Genomic DNA, 14,117 nt, shown 5'->3' with positions numbered 1-14,117 from the left:
TAATTCCTTATTTAGAAGGACAAGCCCACCCTTAACATTACAACAAGGCCTTTTCATAGGCTTAAGTGGGTTAGGCTTAGCCCACTTGCTTGGGTCTATGAAACAAAGTTGTGCGGCCACAATGTATCCACGAAAACTGGACAACCCAAAGCGGACAATATTATTGATGTGTATGGGGGTGTAGATTTATAACAAATCTCAATTTGAATCACACTCTATTATGCTCATTAGGTCTATCCATCTTTATTTGCACAGACTCACTTGCAACCAATTTTTTTTTTGCTTTTAAAAGAGACACCAAATCTCAATTTTGATACTTGTGAAGAGAGTGCATCTCTTTATCCATTACATCCTTCAATCCGTCATATTTTGGTGCTTGAACAACCTCTCTATATGTAGTAGGAGTGCCGCTTACTCTAGCCACGAGTTCCATGCACATACGGTCAGTTTACATGTTTTATGTATGGAGACATGTGAATGTACGATAAGAAATCTATCATTCTCGGTGATCTGAGAGATGTCGTCCTATGTGATCTAACAGTTCCGCGATCTAGGAATTTCTGGATAGAGTATGAGTAGGTGATGAGAAAATAATTTTTTTCATATTACTTGGGATCATATGAATTAGGTTAGAGATCATATGAATTAGATTAGACACATATGACTTGGATTATGATTTGACATATATTCATATCTGGTAAGACCAATCGAAACATAGTATGATAGAAGGAATAAATTACACAAATGGGTAACCAAGTCCTTGACAACTAGCAGTGGCAATGTGTTTTGAGAATTCAGAGTTGGTATATGGGTTAAGGTGTTTGGGCATGGGCTGTAGGCTGTAGGCTAAAAGGGCTTTATTAGTTTAGTCCCATGAAAAATTGAGACTGTTCTTATAATTGCATAATTATCTATAAGCTCTCTCTCATACGACCTTTTTTAGTAAATAAGTAATGCATCGAAAAATGTAAGGGGCATACCCAAAAACTACTACAATGGACATCAAAAGATTCAAAACAACACCACCAATCACAATTGCAAACAAATTACCACAATGTACAAAAAAAGATGACGCCCAAAAAACAAGAAACCTCACAGACACCTAAAGGCATCCACAACAGAAGCTGTAAACACCTATTGCACTCTACAAGTTTATTTTCTAGTGAAATACTACCCCATAACAACATTTGTGTTTAATATTGTATATATTTGGTATGCTACAATCATACCAAACATCAGTGGTATGACTGTAGAGTACTGATATAATATTTTGGAATAAAAAAATATATTAACGCTTCTCACGTCTCTCTCCCTCTAACAAATGCACGGGTTCTTGCCTTGAACGACTTCAACTCTGGTTCCTCACGTCGCCGACTCCTTTTTCTCCAGTTCCGGCGAGAGAACACGATTGAGGATTCTTGTTATTTCTAGGTAATTTTCATCCAAACTCGAAACCCTAGTCCTATTTTTTTTACTCTCTCTGTAGTTTTTGTTAAAGATTTTGCTTTTGATTATTTGTGGAAAATAGACTTGCTCCTTCGATGTTGACACTCCTCTTGCTTGGCCTGTAATTTTTGTTTATTGGATTTATCATCCTTTCATTGTCGATAGTGGAACATGTTTTTTCTTCTCTTTTCCCCAGATTTTGCTATTTTATCCCTAATTTCTTGTCTCATCCTCATCTCTTAGTGTTTGATTTACATGTATCTTTTCTTTGATTTATATTGTGTAATTGTTGCCTTTAAATTTTCCAGTGAAAGTGCAAATACTATTTAGTTTCAACCATTTTGTTTTGTAAAGCTCACTAGAAATTTAGTTCTATTTACTGAATCATACCAAGAAGAGGAAAAAGAAAAGGGAAGCATGTCCTCCACACATGAATCACAACACATATTAAACTATTATTGTACACTATAGTGTAGAAAAATTACAAAAAGTTTAAAGTCCTGCAGCTAAAACAGATAGTGGATTAGGTCTGGGTTTCATTTTGTTGCCTTTTATTTATTGGGTTGATTTGAGATTTGATCTAGGTGTGGAATTATTTTATAGGAATGGAAAAACCAATTACGTGAAGATTTTGATCCCTTCCTCGATGCTCGCTTGTACAATACTCAAGATAATGTACAAATTCTTGATTCATGTGAAGAAGTTACAGCACAAAAAAAGAGAAACAAATACCTCAAAGAACTCTCAATCGTGGTGGTAACTTCTCAATTGAGGAGGAAAAAAATTTAGTCTCCGCTTGGCTAAATATAAGCATAGACGCAGTTCAAGGTACCGATCAAAAGGCCAAGACATTTGGGAGCATAATTGCAACAACATACAATGCAACAAGATGCCTAAATCACAATGTGCATACGGAACGATCGTTGAATAAACTATGGTCATCCATCCAGGTTGTGGTAAACAAGTTTTGCGGATTTCTTACTCAAGTAGAGGCTTTCCGACCATCTGAAACCATAAAGATTGACAAGGTAAAAGTATTTATGTTTGCTATATTGCTGCATATGTATATTTATCATCATTAAGCTTTGATGTCATGCAAATGAATTTAACCTTCGACTCTGTTCAGATAAGGTTCAATGTGTTGCTTTGTGTTCTTTCAATGTTGAGAATATCCATTCCACAGACCTTGCTACTTTGCTGGATCATTGAATCTTGATTATTTTTCTTTAGTGAAAATGCTTCTGATTAGTTTGAGAAATTGCTCGTGTTTGTTCTCCACTCCAATAATTAGTGTACATGGTTTTGCATGGTATGTAAGGATTAGATGACCCACTTATATTGCTGTTTGTGTTTTGTACAGTTGGCTAAAAAAATGTATCATGAAATGACAAAGACACACTTTCAGTTCGATCATTGTTGGAATTTGTTGAGGCATCAACCAAAGTGGAACATGCATATGAGACAAGCTTCATTTGGACAAGCTTCCTCCAAACGAAAGCATGTTGGTACCAACCCCAAACAGACACAAGATCCAATCAACTTGGATGATGATAACATCTTGGGATCAATCTCTATTGACATGGAGAGACCAACTGGTAGAAAAGCTGAAAAAGAGCGACGAAAGAAAGTGAAGGCCGATCACAAAAACCTTACAGATGTCATAGGTCAATTGATAATCGATAAGAAGAAAAAGCATGAAGATAGAATGACATTGGCTAAAATTGAAAGGCTCAGAGTTGAGAAGGAATGACAAGACTATTTATCGATCGAGAATGAAAAGCTTGGAATTGAAAAAGTTAGAGCAGAAGCTGATAACCAGAGAGTCGAGGTTGAAAAGCAGAGAGTAATTACAAAGGTGGAGAAGTTGGAGCTACAAAAGAGAGAGAAAGAGTTTCAGATAATGATGATCGATTTGAATACGTTGAATGAGATACAACGTGAACACGTGAAATCACAACAAATCGAGATCATGCTAGACGTCATCAGTGATTGGCTTACTATGTTTGTTTATATTGGGATGTTTGAATGATGGACGTATAAACTTACTTGTAGTCTATGGATTATTCCAACTTATAATAGTTTTGGTTAATTTTATTTTTTATTGTTTGAATGATGGCTTAAACATATAAACACACAAATACATAATGACTTAATTTTATTTGATAGGTTAAAAGCAAATAGGTACACAGCAACTTCATGAAGAAGACTGGTTAAGCAACCAGCAAGTACATTAACACTTCAGTCCATTGTGTAGTTGTTAAGCAACCAGCAAGTACATTAACACTTCAGTCCATTGTGTAGTTGTGACCATTGACAGAATAATTGACTTCCAAAACACACCCCATGGCCAGATCTTGGAACACAATAGATCGTTTCAAGACAATAATATCATTATGCGACCTTGACATTCCAAAGAATGCATGCCAAATCCAAAGGTCGTAGGATGCAACAGCTTCCAAAATTGTGGTTGGTTCATGTACATGTCCATAGTACATATCTTTCTAAGCGCTTGAACAGTTCTTCCACTTCCAATGAATACAATCGATACTCCCTAATATTCCAGGAAAGCCACGGGCTTCATCGATTGTAAGTAGTCTGGCAAGATATCGACAGTTGGAGATAGTAGGTACTCCTCACCAAACACAGCAATCACGCACTGCACGAAATTTTGTAAGCTTTCAAGTGTTGTTGTTTCCCCGATTCTTATATATTCATCCATGAAATTAGCTAATACTCCATGTGCAAGCATCCGAAGTGGTGCAGTTATCTTTTGAAGAGATGATAAGCCCAATTTTTCAGCCGCATTACACCTTTGTTAAAGTATGGTGAATGTACTTCAATCACAGTTAGGATTCAAATGACATCCACACAACTCAACAACCAATTCATAGCCAAGTATCTCAAAAACCACATTCGTAGCCACATAATTCAACAACTATATTTATAGCCACATAACCCAACAAACCACATTGATAGCCACATTTCAACTAACACATTATTTTACTTTTAATATTATTAATAATTATTATTGTAATTATTACTCCCTCAGTCCCAATTTGTTTGTCAACTTTTGAAAATATAACTTTTTAAGGGGATATCATTTAATGTAATTCAATTACACAAAATAACCATGTTATCCAAAATTTGACTTTATTTATGGCGATACTTTTGTTTCTCTCCTTAAAACAAGGGTAATTTTGAAATATAACAATAAAATTGTTAATTAATGAAGAAAAGTGACTAGTTTTAGGAAATTCCAAAATCAAAAGAAGGACCACCAAAATGGGACGGAGGGAGTAATATTAATGTCAATTGATTATTATTTAATATGGTAATATTTTATGTTATATTAGTTGCAAAATTTATGAAGTTTAAACTAATAAAAAATGGTTGTAGAAATGAATATTTAAATGATTTAGAGTGTGGTTTAGAGTGTCTCATTCATGGATGCACTTTTGAGAAATTGTAAATTTGTGGAAAGTCTGCAAAAACTGCACATTTGGAGAACCTGTTAAGTGAGTATACTCTAGATGGTCTAACCCCCATGAGTTCATGACCATTGACCACAACCTAGTTTAGTAAAACATTTGTAAAATAACAGATATGCTAGCAGAAATGATGGTAGCAGAAATGATGGTAGCAGAAATGTTGAAAAATTTTAATAGCAGATATGCTGCATGAATGCTGGGTAGATGTTTAGTTGAATTTTTGTTGGTAACAATTATGTTGTGTAACATATTGTGACAAATTATGCGTAGGACTATTAAACATTTTAGTTGTAGGCTAGACATATAAATGTATCTAAACATAAAAGTTAAATATATAAAATAAAGAAAATTAATGAAAATAAATAAATCAAATTAATTTAAAAAAATAATTTCGTTGACTATTATTAATTTCGGGGGTATAAGTGAAATAAAGTAAAATTAATGGGGATGAATGAGATAAGTAATATACAAATGCTAGTGAAATACTTCAAAATTAGTATAAAATGCTATACAGAAATCTCTCCGATTATATGTCAAAGAATTATTGTTTGGATGGATACAAACATTTATACTAACAAATAATATATTCCTTCCGTCTCATTTTAATTGTCCCCTTCAATTTTACACACAGTTTAAGAAATTGCATTACTTCCTTTGAATTTAACATTTATACCCTTATTTATAGAGTATAGTTATTGAGTTGCTGTTGAGCTTCTCTAACTTTTTAATTTACGAGTAAATAAAGATAAGATGAGAAAAATAAATAAAATTAGTTTTAATTAATTGAAATTGATAATGTATTTTGAGACATTTCAAAAAAGAAATAGAAGATAATTAAAATAGGATGGAAAAGTAAATGTTTGTAAAAAAGCGATACCAAATCTCTCTCCCCTACTACTACTACTACTCCATAGCTTTAATCCTAAAAAAAAGTTCTGATTATCAGCAAGTTCAAGAGCATGGATCATATGGAGGAGCGTCCAATTACCAGTGTTTGCCACGTGGTGGCGATGCCGTTCCCCGGCCGAGGACACATCAACCCCATGATGAACGTCTGTAAGTTGTTAGCTTCAAGAAACCCAGCAACTCTCATCACCTTCGTTGTCACGGAAGAGTGGCTTGGCTACATCGGCTCCGATCCCAAGCCAGCAAACATCCGGCTCGCATCAGTACCCAACGTAATACCCCCGGAGAGGCTTAAAGCGGCGGACTTCTCTGGCTTTTACGAAGCTGTCATGACAAGGATTGAAGCTCCGTTTGAGGAGCTCCTGGATCTGCTTGATCCGCCGGCTGTTAGTGCGATCTTAGGCGATGTTGAGCTCCGGTGGGTGATTGGCGTCGGGAATCGCAGGAATATTCCGGTGGCATCAGTTTGGACCATGTCAGCGTCACTCTTCTCCATGCTTTATCATTTTGACATCTTTACACAGAGCCGAACCCGGCACTCACCGCTTGATCTTTTAGGTAACAGACTAACGGTACATAAAATTTGTTTATTTACTTGCCAGCATGAATTAGACAGTTCAATCAAGTAGTGATGTAAATTATTTTCTTCTGGGCTGCAGCAAATGTGAACTATGTTCTGGGAATTTCTCCAAAACATTTGTCAGAGCTAAAACAAATTTTCCTTACCAACGACCATAAAGTGTTGAAGCTTCTGCTTGAATGCATTTCAATGGTCCCAAATGCACAATATATTTTACTCACCTGCTTCCATGAGCTTGAGTCCCCAATAATCAACTCTCTGAAATCAACCTTCTCAATTCCTGTCTATCCTATCGGTCCTGCTATACCTTACTTAGACCTTCAATCTCAAAACAGTCAAAACAACCCTGACTATCTAAAGTGGCTAGACTCTCAACCACCAGACTCTGTTTTGTACATCTCATTGGGAAGTTTTCTTTCCGTTTCAAGTACCCAATTCGACGAAATTTTGGTTGGTCTGCAAAACAGTGGCGTCCAATTCTTGTGGGTGGCTCGTTCTGAGGCAGATCGGCTAAGAGAGAGCTGTGGTGATTCAGGTTTAGTGCTATCCTGGTGTGAGCAATTGAAGGTTCTGTGTCATTCTTCCGTCAGTGGATTTTGGACACATTGTGGATGGAATTCAACTCTGGAAGCTGTTTTTGCTGGCGTTCCAATGCTTACTTTCCCTTTGTTTCTTGACCAGGATTCAAATAGTGACCAAATTGTCCAAGAATGGAGAGTGGGTAAGTGGGTCAAAAGAGAGGAGGGAAAAGAAAGTTTGGTGAGCAAGGAGTATGTGACAGAGCTTGTGCAAAAGTTTATGGATTTGGAAAGTGAAGTAGGAAAAGAGATGAGAGGGCGAGCAAGAAAGCTTCGGGAGACTTGTCTAGGAGCTATTGCTGAAGGTGGATCATCTTCTGCGAACCTTGATGAATTTATCAAGGGTATTTCAGGAGAGCACAGGCCACAAGCATTAACCTCAAACACTACCGTTGTTGGATGAAAGAGAGTACATTACATTAATCGATGTAAGATATGTAATCGAATGATGCAATGTCTTTTAATTTGGTTTTTTTGGTATCTGGGTATTATGTTCATTTGACTCAATTTTCTTTCTCATTTTGCATTGTGTAGCGGAAGGCAATGAACGTGTGGACTACATACCCAGGATTTTCTCAACCGGTTTTGTTGATCTTACTCTTCCCATCACCAAAAAGACCAGAACATATAGGCACGAATCTTGGAAGCATTTTCATGGATTCCGAAGGCTCAGTTTCTTCTCCTCACTACAATATATGAACTTGAAACAAAGGTGGTGGATAATTCAGGATCTAATGGCTTAGTAGTGCCATGGTGTGACTGTGACCAAATGAGCGTGTTGTCACATTCTTCCATTGGAGGGTTCTTGACACACTGTGGATTTCAGTCAAAGAAGGCATTTTTTGCAGCTGTTCCATTTCTTACATTTCCGTTGTCTATAGATCAGTGCATGAACAGTAAGCTGATAGTGGAGGATTGGTAGATTGGTTGGGGAATAAAGGACAGTGTTGGAGCAGAAAGCTTTGTCACAGGAGATGTAGTCTCGAGGATTGTGAAGAAATTTATGGATTTGTACAGCAAAGAAGGAGAAAATGAGGAGGAGAGCCAGAGACTTTCGGGAGAAATTTAAACAGGCAATGAACAATGGTGGATCTTCTAATACTAATGTTAAAGCATTCATTCATCTAGTCCTTTATGATGCAGATTTATTTCTTTTGTTCTTGGTGACTAAACTAGCAAGTTTAATTTCTAATACACTGTTTTTAAATTAGTAAGATCTTTCGTATCCTTCAATTAATTTCTAGATTTAATATAATTAGCTTTATCTTGAAGTAGCTAGTTTGAGTCCAATCCAATTTTCAGAGCAGAGAAAATCCTAGTGTTCTGCGTTTGTGAATCACGAATGTTACGTTTAAGACTGGTATCCGCGTTCTGGTCATCCGCGTTCAATAGTTGATAAGAGTAGAGTCTCATGTCCGGGTCTATTCTACCCAAAATCAGTTACTAACAGTCGTTCGTGTAGGTTTAACTTTGTATCAACTGGAGAGGGAAAGCGAACTTGTGGACTACCTACGATCGGAAAGGGAAAACAAACTTGTGGACCACATACCAGGAATTTCATAAATACGCCTTGCAGATTATCTTTTGAACCTTTGGAAAGAAATCCTCATCTTTTACAGGGAGTGGTAGAAGCATTTTTATTGATTCCTAAAATGCAGTTTTTGCTTCTCGGTTCAATATGTGAGCTTGAACTCAATGCCACTGATGCTCTAACAGCGTTTTCAAGAGGCCACACCGAGCAGTCTGTTTGGCAAAGCGGCTCCGCACTGCCAAAAAGGCTATTAACGGCCAGAAAGAAGCTTCTTTCACAGCCGTTGTCTCCTTAATTTTTTTTTATTTTTTTTTACGTCGGACTCATGGTCATGATTGTGTTTTTGACTTTTTTTACACATAAATTAATGTGGGTCCCATAACTTTAATAATATATATTTAATATATTATTTAGTTTTATAAATATTTTGTCAATAAATTTAATATTTATAATTAATATTATAAAAATTAATTTAATATTTATAAAATAAAGAAAATACACATTAATAAGCTTCATATAAAAAATTATTATTTTATTTATTTGACTAATTAAAATTTTCAGTTATGATATAAAAAAATTCTAATATACTTAAATTAATTTTAATAATAAATTATATTTATTAAATTAACTTTAATAACACAATGAAAAAAATGATTAAAAAATGATTATTAAATTCAAAATAATACTTTTAGTCTACCGTTTTTCCGCTAGCGTCAGTTTTTAATTCACCAAACACCTCACAGCATATTTCACAGCTTTAAGCTTAGCTTTTTTTCTACAACATTTCCGTTAGCATTGAAAATCAAACTTTCCGCTCTACCAAACGGAGCCCTCACCTAGCCTGAAGCGTCGACCTTTCAGCCAGGCGTTGCCTAGACGTGGGCCCAGGACCAGGGGCAAGGCGGCTAGGCGCACGTGCCCCAAAAATAAGAGGTAAGGTTATGAAATATTTTAAGGGTAAAAATAAAATCGAAAAGTTCTAAGACTTTTAGGCCCTATATCTCTAATGCCTCCTCTATTCTTCTCTTTGTCGTCTGACCGGACCTCTATTTTGAGGTCCTAATACCATCTAATTAGGGGGTTTTAGTGGTTATAGTAATGTATTTGTGTTTAAATAAAGTAATTATACTCTTATAGATTTTTCCCTTTGGTTTTACAGGAAATCGGGTTTAAATGATTGAATTGGGGACTTTTGGAGCTGAAAGAGGAAGCTGGAATTCATCAAGTGTCCGGACACCTTATGTCCTGTCCGGACACTTCCTTCATAAATCAAGACAGATGCTCATAAGCTTGAAGGACACTTGAAGTGTCCGGACACCATCTCGAAGTGTCCGGACACCTGCTGGCCGGACACCCTCCTGAGGTGTCCGGACGCTTACTTCACAAAACTCAACAGAGGAAAGACCCCTAATGATGCTCGAGTGTCCGAACACCTCAGGAGCCGTCCGGACACCTGCCGTGGATCTGCAATTTTCTGCACCAAAATTTCAAGGGCATTTGGGCATGTGGGGTAAATCATGTATGTAACCAATGGGGAACGATTTTATAAGGGTAGTTAGGTATTTTCTATTGTAAAAAAAGGGGAAAACCCTAAGATTGGGGTTTCTTTCTCATTCATAGAATAGACAACATCTAGCCTCCATAGTTTTTCTCTCTCTTTCTCTCTCTAGGGTTTTACGTAGTTCTTGTGATCTTGTTTGTAAACATTGGTTTTTATCTATAAAATTGATATTTATTCTCATTATAATGAGTGGCTAAGTTCCCTTTCTAGTTTCTAGTCCCAAACGATGGGTGCAAGGTTTCGATTACTCAAGGTATGCTCAAGGAATCATAGCTTCGATTTTTCTCTTTTAATTTCGTGATAGTTGTGTGATTGGATACATGACAATGACATATTTGATTGTATTATTGGATTGTCTAGTCTAGGGATTGCATCTAATGTGTTTGATTGAGAATTGTTAAATCCATTGCATGATTTCCTTAATTAATTGAGTTTTCCATTGCATAGCTATTAATTATGTGTATTGATGATGGAGTTTTGGGTTAATTTAGGAATGTGCATGGGAGAGTTATGGTTAATTGATCTTTGAGTGTGAAACTAGAGTGTTAGCCAAGTCGAGCCCCAAGGGGGAACATTAATCCATAATATTAGGTGCTTATCCCTTTGTGTTCATCGTAGATTAAGAGACCCGATGACGTACATATATAAATTGAAGTCTTATATCCTAATTCTCTTTGCATATGCATGATTGATAGTATCACACAACACATTGTGTATGGTTGTGTGTGTTTGTAATGATACCTTGAGTATGAGAACCGAGTAGCCACCGGGACCGATTAGAGACTAGGCTTTTAATTAATTGTTTTAAATTCAATTCTCACTCGTTTTGGTTACAAAAATTGTTTATGCTACCGAGTCATTCGGCCACTTTTATTACTTGTCTTTATTTTGATATTCATTGCGTTTAGTAGTGTTAGTTAGTCACTTGCATATCATTCACCTTCAAATTTGCATTGCTTTCTCGTGGATCGATATTGGACTCACCGGTTTATTACTTGACGATACCCTACACTTGGGGTAAATACACACACTTTGGTGTCGGTCATCGTCTCTCCTTTACTTCTAATACCACTCTCAAGTAAACTTTCTTTTCATTTGTAATCGAGAAGCACTGGTGGTGGGCGATTGAGTCTTCCAAATTCCCGAAATCGCTTTTTTTTTTTTGTTGTTCTTGAGAAGGCATTTTGAAATCTAATTATACCGTTTCACGAGTTCTTTCCTTTTCATTTGAGGACATTATGAATTTCTGCATATCTAGTTTAGCCTCGAAAAGTTAAAGCCTGGACTATTTTTTTGTGGTCTACCTGGGTCTATCAATGCATTTATCCTTTTTTTAACCTTAATAAAATATTTAGGGCCCGATCATCTCCATCCTTCTGCTCGTTTTTTATATGGGTCCCATTTAGTCTTCTTCTTGGAGAGACATGTTATGGGGCTTGGGCTTTCTTATTCTCAAGTATTGGGCTGTTATTTTGTTAAGCCCATTCTCTAATGTATTTTCCAGCTCATGAGTTCTATTTCTTTTCAAAGTAATTTCTTTAGAACCGTTTGGTTACTCATGTAATGTAATGATAATTGTATTCACATTACATTACAGTCTTTGATATCCATTAATTTAAAAATATAGTGTAGTCCAATTACTTGGTAATGAAGTTCCTTACAAAAACAAGTAATCCAAATATCATCTAAAATTTGGTATTGTGATTACAAAATCAAATATTTGTTCATTGGACAAATATAACTTCAATGATTATAAATTATGCACAACTATATCCTTACATATTAAACTCTGGGTCGAGCTTCAAGGCCGGTCGGCCCTAGGTAAGGCCTAGGTCGGACTTCAAGATCTGGTATGGTCGTGTTCGAGACATGGGATTGAGGTCTAGATCTGGGATCAGGCTCAAGATTCGGGATCGGGATCGAGCTCGGGATCAATGATCGAAGCCAGGATTGAGGTCGGGATCAGAGATAAAGGAAGGGATTTGGAATCGGGCTCAGGATCTGGGATTGAGGTGGGGATTCGAGATCGAACATGGGATCGCTCCTGGGATCTGGGATCGGGCTCTGAGATTCAGGATTAGGGATTGCACCCAAGATCGGTTTGGGACTAATGCTCGTAGTATCATCCTCTAATTTCGATTCTAAATCTGGACGTTCCCTATCTAGTGCAGCTCTCTCATTTTCAGTTATGATCAGAATACCATCAATCACCTTTGGAACATAGACATTGTTAAATAATTAAAGACAAAATTTTGTAGTGTATTTAGTATCAGGTAATACGTAATTAATTACATTATTATGTAATAAATATCAAATTAAATGTATTTGTTAATATCATAACGAGTTGGTCTTCTGAGCTTGATAATTTACACATATAATTCACAACAATGGGTAATAACAAATCAATAATGTGTGCTATTACTCAAACAAAATGTAATAAAGACAAGAATACCCAAAACTAACCTAATCAAGCAACTTTGAGACATGGACATTGTTTAATAAATGAAGACATTAATTTTTAATGTATTTAATTTCAGGTGATACGTCATTCCATTACATTCTCGTGTAATAAAGACAAAAACAAATGTATTGATTAACATCTTTAATGATAGTGGTCCATAGTTCAATGTTGTTCACAACTAGTTAGTCATTCCATTACATTCTCATGTAATAAAGACAAAATCAAATGTATTGATTAATAACTTTAATGACAGTGGTCCATAGTTCAATGTTGTTCACAACTAGTTGGTCTTGTGAACACGTTAACTAACATAAACAATTCACAACAATGTGTAATATTAAAAAAAGAAAGTGTAATAAAGATAAGAACACAAAAAACTAACCTGACTGGAATGAAGACACCTTATGTATTTGGTCTTAAAATCATTAGGCCATCCTTTTAGGTCCCATTTAAGCAACCTTGGGAAAATTGTTGAATAAATTGGTTTAAAAACGTTTGTGTGCTCACAAAACCAATATTGTCAAGCAAAGATAATTATTTTCAATAAACACGTATCAACCAAATTAGGAATCCGCAACTAAAAATGAATTTATTCTTACCGAGAGCATGGTCATGCATCCTGTCACTTTATCAGGACTTTTCTTGTATTTTTTTAATGGAATCCATCAAACTGTTAGAAATTGCTTTCGACCAATTGTATATTTTGACATTATCCAAGTCATTCACAAACTTGATGAATTCCCATGGGATATTATCAGCCCTAGTTGAGAAAAATAATGATAGACATGTATTTAACATCATCAATCGAGCTACATCGTCAGCATCATCTTCTCCCTCCCTTTCCAATGCTTGTTGTAGTGCGGTCTTTATATTTGTCGACTTCAAATTTTTTGCATTTCCAAATCTCCTCTTAGCAAATGGTACGTCAATTGATTCTCTTTTCCTGCCAATCCTCATGGTTCTTGGTCTAGAAACCACTCCAAATATGAAGGTTATGTCATTGTCATTTAGGTGAATCTTTTTCCCTAGCACAAAACGACCTTTGCTCTCGTCATATGTAGAAACCACATCGCATATCACGTGTTCTTGTTTTCTTGTACATACACCAAAATGGTGTCTTCTGAAGACTGTTCTTATGCTTCCTTTTAAAATCAATACCACTTATTAGGGATTGAATCCCCAACAAATTTGATCTATAATGACTCAAAGATTTTTTGCATTTCTCCTTGTTTGACGAGGTTTCCTTCTTGGATGATTTGCCACTTTCTTTAGGGACAGGGGGCCCCTTCATGGATGATTTGCCTCTTTCTTTATTCTTCAGTGCTCTAACTTTTGTCATCCTGTAAAGAAGAAACATGTATATAAATATTCATAATGTATAATTACACTGCAATAGTGTGCAAATAATCATGAAAATTCAATAGTGTTCAAACTCAACGCTAATAATGAAGTTTTATGTGTTTCATGCATAAACAAAATGTAATTGCGGCTCGCTAGAGAGAAAACTAAGAATCTGATAGATGATAATACATATAGATACACGACAATTACGGTATGATTTTTTGG

The 14,117-nt window shown here is 35.8% G+C and overlaps 2 protein-coding genes across 2 annotated transcripts; both read left to right on the top strand.

Moving 5' to 3' along the window:
• The first annotated feature begins 477 nt into the window (after positions 1-477).
• On the top strand, positions 478-3,545 carry LOC119991503 (glutathione S-transferase T2-like). Its single transcript, XM_038837849.1, has 3 exons — positions 478-575; positions 2,147-2,474; positions 2,807-3,545. The coding sequence occupies exons 1-3, from the start codon at positions 478-480 to the stop codon at positions 3,194-3,196; spliced, it is 816 nt and encodes a 271-aa protein (XP_038693777.1). The 3' UTR covers positions 3,197-3,545.
• A 2,273-nt stretch (positions 3,546-5,818) lies between these two features.
• On the top strand, positions 5,819-8,235 carry LOC119992213 (UDP-glycosyltransferase 87A2-like). Its single transcript, XM_038838887.1, has 3 exons — positions 5,819-6,398; positions 6,500-7,426; positions 7,533-8,235. The coding sequence occupies exons 1-2, from the start codon at positions 5,894-5,896 to the stop codon at positions 7,399-7,401; spliced, it is 1,407 nt and encodes a 468-aa protein (XP_038694815.1). The 5' UTR covers positions 5,819-5,893; the 3' UTR covers positions 7,402-7,426; positions 7,533-8,235.
• The last annotated feature ends 5,882 nt before the right edge of the window (positions 8,236-14,117 follow it).

This window comes from Tripterygium wilfordii, chromosome 22 (genome assembly GCF_013401445.1).
Source record: "Tripterygium wilfordii isolate XIE 37 chromosome 22, ASM1340144v1, whole genome shotgun sequence".
Lineage (NCBI taxonomy): Eukaryota > Viridiplantae > Streptophyta > Magnoliopsida > Celastrales > Celastraceae > Tripterygium > Tripterygium wilfordii.
Note: the sequence above shows the minus strand (reverse complement) of the source record. Positions and strands in the feature narration are given on the sequence as shown.